The following is a 14,344-nucleotide window of genomic DNA, read 5'->3' as shown; positions in this document are numbered from 1 at the left end:
CCTGATTCATCCTCTCCCCCCATTCTTTTGTGGCACTTTTCAAGAAACACACTTCTCATGGTAATTCCTAATTCTGCATGATTTTCATGAAGTACACTATTCTTATTTTTGGCAAGGAAAAGCTGAAAAAACACTTTTAATTCCATACCTGGCCATAGCTGTAACACATTTTATACTCACTGTATTACTCAATTGCACTTAAATTGTTGGTCTCCCACTCTGTGAGAAGCTCTGTGAAACTGACTTTGTGAAAACTCTTACGTGAAAGACCATTTAGAGACATGAGACTAGCATACAGTACAACAGGAAGCATAAAAAGGAGGGGGGGAAAAAAACCAAAACCCAAACAACACTTCAGGGCTGGTGGAAATCATTGCACATCAGTCTTAACACCCATAATTTGCTTTTCATACTAAGATGTATTTTGTTTTTCATACTAAGATACAGATGTCAGCTTTCTTTTACAGAATAGTTTTATTTTACAATAAAGAATGACAGAAAATTTCCAAGTTTAGATTGTACCAAAGCCCCAAGGCAAACACATGGATCTAATCACTGCATTAGATTCCAAAATCACTTACTGTTGAAGTAGAAAAAAAATAAATTATGCTTCTAAAACTGTAATATATCTAAACATTTTCAAACTACATTCTAGCTGTACACAGCTTAATATTTACATATCAAATGAATCTTTAAAAATGCATTCCAAAACCATGAGTTAGTTTAGATTTTAATCAGAAAACTACTGCTATCTAAACTTCAGGACAGACCACGAAAGAAGAAACTAAAACCAAAATGTAAAATTTTCTGTTGTCTAGGGTCACAAATCGACAACATCCCACATATAACCTATTCAAACACAAAAAAAAGAAAAAATCCATTTAAGTATTTTATCTGAAACATGGATAGAGAATTTTGACTGCACACTTAAAATGTCAATCCTCAAGCAGTTTATTAGTATTTCAGCTTCCGTAAAATTGTAGTTCAGGCATTAAGCCAGAAATGTAAGGAAATATTCCTGCAGATTAATATTAGTAGACGAACATAACTGAACTCTAGCCACAAAACCTTGAAGGTCTGCAGTGGCTGTTCAACATTGTCTTTGTTAAGGAAGTAATCTGCTTCATTGAAAAAAAAATTGCTTCTACTTAGCTTACAGGCAATGGAAACAATAATGAAAACAAAAGTCATTCATTGTTTATCAAACCTATTTTTGTTAAATATTAACTTCTACTCTTATGTACACTCAACTGAGACATTTATCATTTGCTTGGAAATAATTTTGTAAGTGAAAAATAAACTTGAATACTGGAGGACTCAAAATTTAACAATAGTCTGAGTAATAGTAACAATACTAAAATAATTGATGAACACCATTTTAAGAACAGCTTTTGATTAAGTGTAATTTTCAAGAGATTTCAACCTGCAGCTTTCCAAAGCACAGTCATTTAAACACAGCAGGTGCAACCTACTATTCTCAACTTAAAAGGATGGAGAACTACAGAACCCACACAAAAATGCTGTCCCATGCCCGTGTAACAGTCAATATTTCTAAGAGCCACGTGTTCATGCATATAAACATTTTTGTTTGTGGTGGGTTTCAGAAGTTGATCCCCCACTGAAACAATTTGGTTGTTGCCTGTAGTGGCTTTGAGGAGCAGAAGTGCTGCAACTGGATTTGCACAGAACAACCTGCCCACCTGGGTCTATACTGAAGACCACTCTGCTCCTCTGCTCCTTCCCTAGTGCTTCCTCCAACACACACCAGCAGAGAAGCAGCATCTATTTTAGGGCACCACTCACTGTACAGGAGAGTCTTTTCCATTATCACCTCTTCTGCATGAAAGGCAGATGCAGCAACTCGCAGGGTGCCCAGGCACTCACAGCAAGTTGGTGCTAGGAGCACACAGGAGTGTTTTACTGTTGCTGGGCTACCTTATTTGATTTAGGTTCAAGGGCTGGTCTTGGTGTATTTGCACAAGACTGTCAAGGGCACCCAGAGAGCGTGGATGAAGTTGCTTCACAGTAATTTACATACAAATACCTCACAGCATTTGTAAGTATTTTCCTTTTTAATTAAAAAAAGAAAAAAATGTATCTTGGGAAGCATTAAATAGTACTAAAGGATAATAAAAAAAATATCACTGTAAGAAAGGATGTTAGGTAAATAGTGACTAGAAGAAAGGCTGAAACCTTCCCGTATGTCCACAGAGAAGATAAAAGTGTGTAAGACCACAAGATAAATAACATATTTCTGTGAATTAGCTGCACTTTTATTAAGCAAGGGAGTGCACTGGTTTTCACACTGAAGACAAATCTCAAAAAAAAAAAAAAAAAAAAAAATTAAAACCAAGAAAAACTTCCAAAGTATTCTTATTCCTCAAATTATAAGAATGTGCAATTATACTACTATATTGCTCCTTCTGTTAACCTAACTGCTGTGAATTACTTAGCAGACTCCATGGTATGGGCAAAATACTCTTCGCTGAGTAGACATCACAGCCATATTCTGCAGAATTGGGCTAAAATCTGGCTCAGCTGAAAGGGGCAAAAATAGCCTCACCAAATTTTGAGAAGTTGGAAGAAGTCCTGGAATATCCGCTACAAAGAAATGGGAGCATTTACAGTAACCACAGAAACCACACTCTTACTTGAAAGACACTTAAGAATTGGTGGCAAAACGTGCTTCAGTGTCAACAAGCTTTAAAGTCTTAACAGTACAGGAGTTATACTACAGATGGGGAAAGACCTTTATGCATCTAAGAGGCATATAATCTTAACAGCAGACATATCAAAACAGATAAGGAACCTTCACATCTCAGAAGTTCAAAAGAATACTATTTTCTGACCCTGGTGTAGCATATAGAGACATTTCCTTTAAGACTACATTCTAAGTAAAAGGCTAAGCAGTATGGTTACAAAAAACACCTTTGAGGGTTTTCTCCTCTCAAACTTTATGCATATATTTTTGAGATACTAGCCTCTTTATTAGATTCTGCCTTTATTCCTAGTCGTGTCTTGTCATTTTTGAGATGACTGAAGCTTACCTGCTGGGTTCTTTTTCTTTGTTTTGTACAAGGCCAGTTAACTACACTAGTACAGCTGCACTTCCATCCTCTGGCCAGATACTAAACTTGAGAAACTGCATAAACACTTTCAGTGTTCAGTCTTCAAATTCACCAAAACCCTGACACATCTTTGCTCCCCATTTCCTAAAAGCTTCAAGGCAGATCTTCACTGGCAGTAGATATCCACCCGTCTCCTGGCCAGCCTGTCCATCAGAGAGCAGGTAGCTGGATGCTCTCGTGCCTGAGGTACATGGGAATCAGGCTCTGGAGCTCAGCAATACAAAACCACAGAGTTTACTGGACCCTGAGCAGTAACTCCAGTTTCTAAGTGGTCCTTAATGAAAGACAGAAAGTGGACATCGGCTGGAAAAGGTTGCACAATGTATCTGGCTAAAAAGAAAACATCTGTGCTTATCAGCCTTTACTTGTTTCCCCAGGTAGAAGTTTACCTTTTCCCTGATGCAAAACACCACAACACTGCCTCAAAAGACATTGCAAGGGCATGCTCTTCCTTCAAAAGTCAAAGCTCTTCAGCTCTACATGGTAAGGGGCTTTTAAGGACATACTTTGGAACAGTTGTAACAAAGTTATTTTTATTAAGATTTTTCATAGAAACAGGTAGGTTTGAGACTAATTTCTGTCCCGCTAATACGACCATACACATTTCAATACAATTTTATTTGTTCATGCAGTTTTGTCTTTCATTGCAGTACTATTAAATCATTTTGAGTCACCAAACATGTCCGGCAATATGGTATGGCCCCAGGTGGGATAAATAAAAGGTAAAAAAACCAAAACAAAACAACTGTGAGAGGCGGTATCCTATTTTTAAAACTGCTTTTGCATATTACACCAGACCTGCGCATCTCCATGTCCAGAGAGCGTACAAGATTTCAAGTTCAACCCACCTCTTTCCTGCTTCTCATTAAAGTAATACTGCGGTAATGACTAACAGCTATTCTGTAAATGGTTTTACCAAATGGTTCAATACAACATGCACTTGAAATGTACATTACGTGAAATGAAACGTGTATGTATTTTTTTCTGTTAATTTTAGAGACTCGAAGTGAATCATGAGGAATTCAAAAGCTATTCACTCATTTAATTTCTCAAAAGAATTTCTGCCCTCCACTACCAGAGAGCCTCTGGGTAGCAACAAGTGTCTTTGAATCTGCCCTTTTTTCCCCACACACAATGGAAAAAAAAAAAACTAACAACAAAAACACACCACACTTTGCTGGCCTCCAGAGCACAATATCAAGTAGTTCTGACTCAACTGAATCACAGCATTATTCCTTTCTGGACCACTCACCCTTTGAAATTAGCACAGGAAAAATAAAATTCTCTGTCCCTCTCAGTACGCAAAGAAAGTCCTAAATTTCCCTTAGAAACTTACAAATGCAAACCTGTCAACCCTTATTTTCAGACATATGTTACGCCCACATTACTTCTCTCTAGAATGAGGAGAAAAAATTGATGTGCCACAGAGTTGGGTGCAGTTGTTTTTGTATAAGCTTTGGAATAGCGTGTACAAACAGTAAACTCAAACTTACTGCAAATCACTCAATATCCTAACAATATTGAATAAAATCAAAACATTTCACATTGCTCGTTCAGCTCTTTTGGTTTCTTCTTATGTATAATATTTCCACTATAATCTCTGTCACCACAGTCATCCGAAAACAAAAACACCTATCTTGGTTTCTACCCTCACGTGCGAGATTCCAAAAGAAAAATACACACGCCACACACACACAGAGACATGTGCATTTTTACATAAAATCATGGAAAAGGCACTAAACCCACACAAAAGCAGGTTTATAACCTAAACTCCTGAAGAGAGACAGAGCCAATGAGGGAGCTCAGCATGAGATTAACAGCATGATAAAGGCAAGTGAGGAAGGGAGAGCCTGATGTGCTAGGGACATCATCAGAAGGATACTGATGAGATAAACCCTGATTACTGACTCTGCCTGACAGCAAGTCTCACCCACTAATATTATTTAAATAAAAGGTAGGCCAGAAAGAACTTACGATTTTTAACAGGTACTGAGCCACAGGTTTTACCCAGTAGTGTACAGTTTCTAAAATTTCCTACATTGCAAAAACTGGTATTTTAGCTTTATCTTAATAGTAGGCAGTATAAGAGTACATTTATTTAATTATACCGCTAATATTTTTTTTTAAAAATAGAATTCCACACAGAAACTTAAGTAAGCATTGAAATATCTTAAAAACGAGCCTGCTCTTTCTTCCCCTTTGTACAAGAAAGGATAGGAAAAAGCCAATGGTCATCCAAAAACCAAACATTTTCAACTAGAAGTGGTTTACTACAAGAAACCGTAATTTTCATACAAACATGAAGAGTGGCTGAGGGAGCTGGGGTTGTTTAGTCTGGAGAAGAGGAGGCTGAGAGGAGACCTCATCACTCTCTACAACTACTTCAAGCAGGGTTGGAGCGAGGAGGGAAACTGCCTCTTCTCCTTAGCAGACTGTGATAGGACCAGAGGAAATGGATGTAAACTCTGCCAGGTGAGGTTAAGGCTGGATATCATGAAATATTTCTTCACTGAAAGGGCTGTCATACACTGGAGTAGTTTGCCCAGGACAGTGGTGGAGTTTAATACTGGAAGTATTTAATTGGGATGTGGAGCTGATCCCTAGGGACATTGTTTAGTAGTGATCTTACAGTGCTGGTCAAAGATTGGACTGGATGATCTTGAAGGTCTCTTCCAACCAAAGACATTCTGTGATTCTGTGATTAATGCAAAGTACAGCAGTCTATACACTTAATTCTGATCAAACCTGAGTGAATTAATCTGTGCTTTCCACATCTGATGAAAGCACTACCAACAGTCTTTATAGGTTGCAACTATCAAGATTCTCCCAACTTTTCTCCCCAAAACCTGAATTAAAAAAAAAAAGGTAAAATAAAAGAAAATCAAACCAAATACACCAAAGAACAGCGCTAACCTATTTTAACTGTAAGAATAGCCTCCATATATTAAACAGTACCATAAAACAGTAACATAAATCAAATTTTCAAGATTTTACAACTTATTCATAAATGACCAAAAAAAACTTAACAGATGTAACTACATCTGCAGTTCAATTTGTCTGATATGCAATAGCAAATACATGGTTTGAACATTTCTTATATATATTTTTCTAAGAGTAAAAACTGCATAGGAGTAACAACAATAAACAGCTATCAGACAACCCAGTTGCTTTAATTTTCTCAAGCGCTAACGAATTTAACTAACTACTGATTTAAGTCACTGAATCATGGAAACATCAAGGTTGGAAAAGACTAAGATCACTGAGTCTAACAGTCAACACAGAAGAAAAACCAGCAAGCCAAACAGAGCACATCCTGAAGTTGCCCATCTACATACTTGTTTAATAGCTCAGGGATGGTGACTCCACCACCTCCACAAGCAGCCTATTCCAGTCCCAAGCTGCTCTTTCAGTAAAGAAATTATTCCTAATACCTAGTAAAAATCTCCCCTGGTGCAACTTCAGGCCATTTCCTCTAGTCATACATATGGTTTATCTTCCCTCTCAAGTTACTAAAGAAGTGACAGAACTAATCTTACACACAGCAATTCGGTTTTCTGTATTTCAAGAAATACAGAAATATTACTCTACAGCTATCCAAAAAATCTTGTGTACAATAGTCCTGAAACTACTTTTCATTTCCCACTATCTAAAAATCAGAGTATTAATATTGTTGCTCTAGAAAGATGTAAGCTTAGCTTCTTAAGACTAAGAATACTTTATAGCCATTAAATGCTATTCAAAGGTAACCTAATGTGAAATAAATCACCTGGGTTCATCTTTTAAGAGCGAAGAAATGAGAATAAGAACTGCCTGGCAATTCTGACAAAAATCACCTTTTGCCCTTAGGGAAACACACTGTCAAGGGCAGAAAATCTAGCTGAAACCAGGTATACCAGGCAGCAGAATTAAAAAAGCACCCACTGGACACATAAACCACACAAAACAGTGTGCAAGTAGAGCTTAAAATTCTTAAGTCCGGGATCCTGGAAGCTGTAGAAGTCTTGAGATTCACAAGTCCTGTCACCCTGAAGGACTGTATAAACTGTACAGCCACCACCTATCTTATGTGTGAGTGCCCACTGTCACACTTCATTCTGCATTTAACTGCATTTCATTTGAATGCAAGGCAAGTCTTCACAGTCAGGAAATCACTTTTGATGGAATGGGATCAGCAGATTTCCATACTCAGAAAACTGCCCCATCTATGAGTCAAGGCCTTATTACAGACTGTACTTCAAAATAAAGTATAAGCATTGACATCAAATGTGACAATTGTTAGAGATGTATCAGAGAGGGGAAATTTATTAGAAATGGGTTTTCACATAAGGGTAGCTCTTACCATCAAAGTCACCAATTATTTACTAATAAAATAATTCACAATACTGTGAAATGCCCTTGTGATTTGCACTGGGCTGAACTAGAAAGTGGACTTGAAAACATGTAGGTACCCTCAAAGCTATTCAGCCATGTACTGAAGTTGATGTAACATTAAGTCTCGGGACTTTCCTGTTAAATTAAATTTGTCACTGTGATACCCAGATGAGCAAATTCATGCCCAGTAACACAACAACTCTGCAACTAAAACAGCAACACCTGCCCTAAAGGTGCAGTAAGACTTACAGAAAAAGTAATTTCCATATGCTGATCATACCTAGAGGGTGTTAGGCAAAATTTAAGGGGCAGATCAAGAACCAAAGCAAACCTGCAGTTACTCTGAGCTCCCACAAGTATAGCTAAATATCCTACTAAAATATCCAGCAGAACGTTGGCTGCTTGTTTCTTGATTTAGACCATCTGCCCATGTTTGTTGGTACAAAGGTAAAATTAAAGCTGTTGAGTAAGAATCTGCTGTGGGTCCCTACCCTCACACCACTCAGCTTACTAAAAATAAAGAGTTCAGTCTCTCATTGACTTCAAAGTTAGCAGGGACAGACAGCCATTTTTTTCTTAGAGTTTGTATTTTAAAGACACCAAATATTAAAAACATAATTATAACAGTGAAAGAGTATAGCGAAGAGATCTGTGAAGATCTTCTCCAAATTTTTCCAACGTAATATGCAAGCTACTAAAAGCAACAGGATTTGCACTGTGGTTAATACTTTAGTAAAATGGGGTTGGAAAGGAAAGGAATGTTAAGGATCTTCTATTCTCTTCCACTGATGTGCCTTCTAACAAAGTGAAATACTTGAAAAGCAAATTAAAAAATTAAAAAATAACCAGGGGAGAACTGTATCACTTTTCCTAATCAAAGTTAATTCTAAGACATTTTATTAATTTTCTCAGCCAGCATATTCTCAATAAATACTTTTGAAAAACTTCATGAAGCATTTTTACAGACAAAATATAGGCTACTAGAGACGCTTTAAAATATAGTATGATATATATTTTCACAGGATTGTCTAAATTTAAACTTTCCTTTAGAGCAGCAGAGTGAAACATGTCCAAGAAAGAGATCATCCATATCTTGAAACTGCACCAAACTGTACATCACAGGTTGAGCAACTGGTACAGTCAGCTCAGTCTGTTCTGGTTTTGTGCACCCAATCCAAACACACAGAAGCAGAATATAATTGGCATTTTTTCACTTCAAAAGGGAACCAAAAAAAGGCAGTGTATAGGGAAAAAGCCACAAGATTTTTTTTTAAACCAAAAAGAAGTTTTCCCTTTGTAAATAAAATTCTGTGTACTATACTAGGGTTTATCTACACAATTTTCCCCAAGAAGAGGTTACAAGCAAACTGAAGAACGCTCTAACTGCAGTTTCCAGTCTGCAACCACACTGCTATGCACCAAAGGTAAGAGAGACAGAACTGGGTGCTGTTCATACCACATGTGCCATCACACTCTGACACCACAGACCTGAAGTCAGCTTTTGGGTTTGTGCAGGTTCACAGGCCAGGATGGGCACACCCCACACTATGCTTCCCATGCCAAAAGATTCTTACCTTGCCAAGGCCCCAAATACCGTGGCCTCTGGGACAAAGTTATTTTAAAAACCAAACAAACAGGTTTTTTTTAATGCCAGCAATAATAGGGACTGCATCTTTTAGAGCTTCCTCCTTTTCACTGTACTTCTACAAAACAACAGATGCAGGACTTTTCATAACTTCTCTATGGAAGACTATTCAGAAAAAGTGCCCAGCTGAATTGCCGGAATGAAGCTGGAAAAACTTTCATCTAAAGGAAAGAATCTCTTAAGAGGAAGAAACTATTGGCACTTTTTACAGTAGCTAAGTCTATTGAAAAATGCAATAGTCTACTAAAGTCACATTCTGTGCTAAGGAACAACCTTAACAAAAACAGCCAATACTGGAAATGTGGACTTTCTAGAAGAATGCTACATCAGAGTCACAAGCAGCTGTTTCCATCACTTTGTCACATCATTCTGACACCTACTGAATTGCAGCATGCAGCAAGCACAGCTCCCCTTTGCTCCTCAGAGGAAAGCAACACCACCCATCTTTTGAGTAACAATGAGCGTCCAAAATGCCATGTTCATATGGATCAAGTTATTAACAGAGAAATACTAAACCATCCCTTTTCTATCAGAAAAATCTAGTTTGTCAAAATGCACCACTGATTAATAGAAACTTAACTTGGGCCACACTAGTTCCAGAGTAGTTTTTGACACTAATTTATAAGTTATTGAAATACAAGAAATGTGCTTCCTTACCCAACTGAAACACTCTAAGATGAAACAGCAAGTCGGACTGCTGTTGCAGAGCACCAGCACAGGTAAGAAGAGGAAGAAAGTATTTCCTCATTGCTTGGCATCCAAAGAAATAATAAGACATGCTATCAGAAAACAGCAGCAGCTCTCTTTTCAGCAGCAGTATCAAGTAAATGAAAACTAATCATAACTGGGTGACAAATCTTGCTCCACAGACATCCACTATTTTCTACCCATGAATAATGAAAGGTAAGAAATACATGGTTTGAAATAAAGCTAGACTCTTAGAATTTATCTGTGTCTTCTCTGAACCAATTTGTATTAGACATCATGAAATGGACAAGATTTGAAAACTGGTATTTGTGGTGGCATGATGATTTTGGAGAGCATTTGCCTTGCAAACTCTACTCAAAACTAAGCCTGGGCATAAGTCTGCTGGTTTTAACCTGGCAAGTAATCCCGTAGCACCCTCCAGGAGACTACTTATGGAAGTCAGATGGCAGGAACAGGCCAATAAGTGGGAGAAAGTATGGAGAACTAGTCACTGTGAATGCCTCAGTGCTCCACCATGCAAAGATAATTTGAAGAACTCTGGCACCATAAAGCAAACAGAAAAAAGTGCTGCAAAGCTCAAGTTTTTAAGGTGAGACACAGTGAAAGATAAAGGAGATTCTTTTGTTAGGTCACTCTAGCTTATCTATGCTGTTCTCCATTACTCACCATCACTTTCCTGATCCATCTACATAAGCAAACCAACCTGCTCTGCAGTCCAACAACTGAACACTTCTCTGGCTATGTTTCCACCTTAAAACTCATGTAACTTCAGTGTACAGGACCTTGCACGCTCTGCAGCAACTATCAGTACAGAGCAAACACTTGGACACACCTCTGCAAACTCACCATTAGCCTCTAGTACTTCCAAAATTACTAGTATAGTCAGAAAGACCTAAGAAAAGCCAGAGAGGTGGCTGGCAAACTGACAGCTTGACCAGCTATTCTTATAACCATGCAAAGTAAATACATAGAAAATAATTCAAAATGATCTGTGAGCTCTACAGATAAGCTTAATAAATTAAAGCTCTTCCTAGTTAGCATACATGTTAAAGCAGCCATTCACAGCACAAATCCAAAAGAGGAAAAGATCACATAAGAGAGAGCTAGGTGTTATTACTGCAAGCCAGTATACCAGTACTAGTTTTTCATCAATATCATACACCTAATTCAGCTTGCTAAACCCATAGCTCAGCTTTAACACAGGATTAGCTTGAAAACTTATCAAGTATCTCCAAGTGGTAAGTTATCTTCTACTAAAATAATATGTAACTTCCTTGGAAGGTATAGAAAAGAGGTAGTTTAACTAATGCTATAAGAAATTATAACATTCCTATTAAAATATGCAAAACATAAAGATGCCAGAGCCAAGAAAATGTATACCATTTCTGACAAGAAATGTACTTGTACTTGTACATTAGAAAGCCAAACAAAACTCTCCCATTTGAAAGCAACACAACTCACACACCACTCTTGCAGACACTCTTGAAGAGCAGAAGATGTGCAAGGTAGCTTTGGGCATGGCTCGGCAGCACAATGCTCATCTTTCTGACCATGATTTCAGGGGCCTGAAATTTCTTCATTACCTACTTTTCACTAATTGCTGTAGCCTTAGAAGGCTGAGCAAAGCCCAGAAATGGGGTGCCTGCCACTTGAGCTTACACTCTGCTGGACAGGAGCAGCTGCAGTGTTCCCCTACAATCCAAATCATGAGCAGTCACAGTATGACAAGTCCCCTTCTTCAGCTATATAAGCTGGCATCTTTCCCAGCAGTTGCCACATCATCAAAATGATGCAGACAAATAAAACCCCAAAATAAACACTTCAAAACAATGGCTTAAACTCAGCAGCTGGAGACATGGAGCACTCCCTATGGCAAACTGTATGTCATCCACTTGCAAAAGTCCTGAAACATATTCTTACTAGCAAGCTTCACATCACATCTATGAACCGACCCCCAAGTGCGGACTGAAGAGTCATGTCAACAAAAAGTAAATAATTAGATAAAATAAATAAATAAAGCACAGATAATAAAAGCAGAGAGCATAGCAAACGTCCCCTGTGCAGAGAGCTTCACAGTATTCAATGTATATTCTACCACTGATATGAATACACCATCTAATACACTGAACACTCATAATACTGTTCTAGAGGAAACAATAACTTATGTTAAAAAAAATTAAAATCACAGTTTAGTATCTTCAAATTGAGAAACACGAAATCAAAATACATGTTTTTACCTTTCCAAAGCTCCCCTAAGAAACCCACAAAACCTCAACAATGTAAAGTTTCCTGTCTTCTGCTCCTGGAACATTCATTTTTTCCCCACCTAACTATAGGCAGCCAAGATTTATGATGATGTTGTTCTAAGGAACTGCAGGAGCTCTAGATGCAAATAAAGATTACAGATCGAATGAAAGGTAACTACTAACAATTGTGTCTGCAGAGGTAAATAAACCTTCTCACTTCTTTTATTTGCACTATTACCTCTACTAATCCAACTACAACAATCAGGACAGGAAGGGCTCAGACATCAGATCTGAAAACAAAAGGCTTCTAACGCCTCTCCCAGTCCAATTTATGCGTGTACATATTCACCACACATACATACCTTTCAAGAAGTTTTCACATCCTTAGGAAAGGGTGAAGCCCTAACAATGAACCAGAGAAGTAAGCAGAAAGCAAAGCGCTAGGGGGGAGTCCAAACGCATGCACCGAAATCGGAGCAGGACTGCATTTCCACGCGTCCTTGTCCCCGCCAGACTTGCAGTAGTACATCGGGAGAAAGCAAAGCCAGCCAGAAACGAACAACACGTGGGCAAAAACCTCCGGTGCAGAGCTAGCCCGAGACGCCGGCAAGCGAAGAGACCGGGAGGTGCCAGGACCCAAACCCACGGTGCCGAAGCCCCGGTGGCCAGGACAGCCGGCATCCGCCAGCCGGGATCCCCGCGGCAGCAAGCGCGGGAAGGGGCAGAAAGGAGATCCCCCGATCCCTGGCAGCCCCGAGGCGGGCGGGAACGGGAGCGGGGCCACCGGCTGCCCGCTGTGGCACTGACGGCCGCTTTTGTTCTCCACGGAGACCGGCACAGCCCCGTCAGCTGCGCCCGCTCCCAGCCGGCTGGGAAGCGCTCGTCTCGGGGGAGAACCCGCTACCAGGCGCCGGAGAGGCCGCCACCGCCGCCGGCGGCAGAGGAGGCAGCCGGTCCCCTCGGGGAGGCCCGCGGTGCGCTCCACCTACCTCTTTTCGGCCTGGGGAAGCTCTCGTGCAGGTGAAAGACGACTTTCTCCACAAAGTGCTGAATGTTGCTGTGCTCGGGCCCTCTGACGAACACCATCCAGTCATGGGTGAAGCCCTCCACGGTGGGTTTCTTCCTGACTTGGGCTCGGTGCCCCAGCTCCAGCTTCACCTGGACGGCGCACTAATGGGGGGGGGGGGGAGAGAGAGAGGCAGGGAGGGAGAGGCCGGTGAGCCCCCGAGGATGCGTGGCCGGCGGCGGCCAAGGGACGACCGGCCCCATCACAGACGGAGCAGGGACACGGGGACAAAACGGTACCATAAACCCGGCACGAGGAACACGAACAAAAAGGCACCACCGCAGCAACCGTGCCGCAAAAAAGAACGGCCCCGCAGGCGAGACCCTAAAGAGTTCTCGCCGGCACCGAGCAAGCAGCGGCACCACCGGGCAGCGCGGGGCGAAGGGGCTCGCGGTACTCACCGAGCTGGCCATGCCTGGGGCGCCGGTTCCGCTGTAGCGTTCGCTCCTGGACCCCGCCCCCACCCCGCTGCGCTAATTCATGAGGTCGCGGAGGCGACGGCGGGCGCGCTGAGGAGCGGCGGGCGGGCGGCGGACATCCTCTGCCTCGCTGCTCCCGCTTTACTCCCGCCCTCGCACCGCTCCCAGCCCGCCGCAGCCCCGGCCCCAGCGCTCGCCCCGGCCCCAGCGCTCACCCCGGCCCCGCCGGCTACCAGGAGCGCCCGCCACGCATGCGCAGCGCCCGCTGGGCTGACACCGAGACACAGACATAACAGTGCGCGAGGGGGGCGGGCCCCGCCGCGGGGCCTCCAGCCAATGGCGCGCAGCGGCGGGGCCGCGAGCCCCTCCTCCCCGCCCCGGAGGCCTTTAAAGTAACAGGTGGGGGGGCGATGGGCGCGGAGGTGGGGGTTGTGCTGTGGGAGAGCGGTAGCACCGGGGCCCGAGGTCGGCGGGGCCCGTACGGGAGCGGGAAGGGAAATCGAGCCAGAGGAGCTGCGAACAAAAGACGAGCAGGGTAGCGCAAAGGGAGGAGAGAGCGAGGAAGAGGCGCGCTCCTCCCGCGCGGTGAGCGGCAGCGTGGATGGCGCCGGTTTGTGATCCCAGTAACTCCTCACAGCTGGAGGAGCGGGAACGCGGAGATCCCGCCCCTCGCTTGCCGCTGCCGAGACCTCCCGAGCTCAACCCCTGGGAGATCTCCGGCCAAAATTCAATAGAAGGACCCCCTGTGCCAAAGATGCACT

At 41.8% G+C, this 14,344-nt stretch overlaps 1 protein-coding gene across 2 annotated transcripts in view; it reads right to left on the bottom strand.

Moving 5' to 3' along the window:
* MLLT3 (MLLT3 super elongation complex subunit) overlaps positions 1–13,727 on the bottom strand; it is a 104,498-nt gene extending 90,771 nt beyond the window's left edge. The window contains exons 1-2 of one of the 2 annotated variants that reach the window (XM_030467218.1): positions 13,566–13,727; positions 13,088–13,268 (exon numbers count right to left, since the gene is read on the bottom strand). In XM_030467218.1, coding sequence (XP_030323078.1) covers positions 13,088–13,268; positions 13,566–13,577 — 193 coding nt within the window. In that variant the 5' untranslated portion in view covers positions 13,578–13,727. Of the gene's footprint in view, positions 1–13,087; positions 13,269–13,403; positions 13,529–13,565 lie in introns of those variants that run through there. The other variant, XM_030467219.1, reaches the window with a different exon arrangement.
* Between the last annotated feature and the right edge of the window lie 617 nt (positions 13,728–14,344).

The sequence above is a fragment of the Calypte anna genome, chromosome Z, assembly GCF_003957555.1.
Source record: "Calypte anna isolate BGI_N300 chromosome Z, bCalAnn1_v1.p, whole genome shotgun sequence".
NCBI classification, from domain to species: domain Eukaryota; kingdom Metazoa; phylum Chordata; class Aves; order Apodiformes; family Trochilidae; genus Calypte; species Calypte anna.
This window is presented reverse-complemented; position numbering and strand designations above follow the sequence as displayed.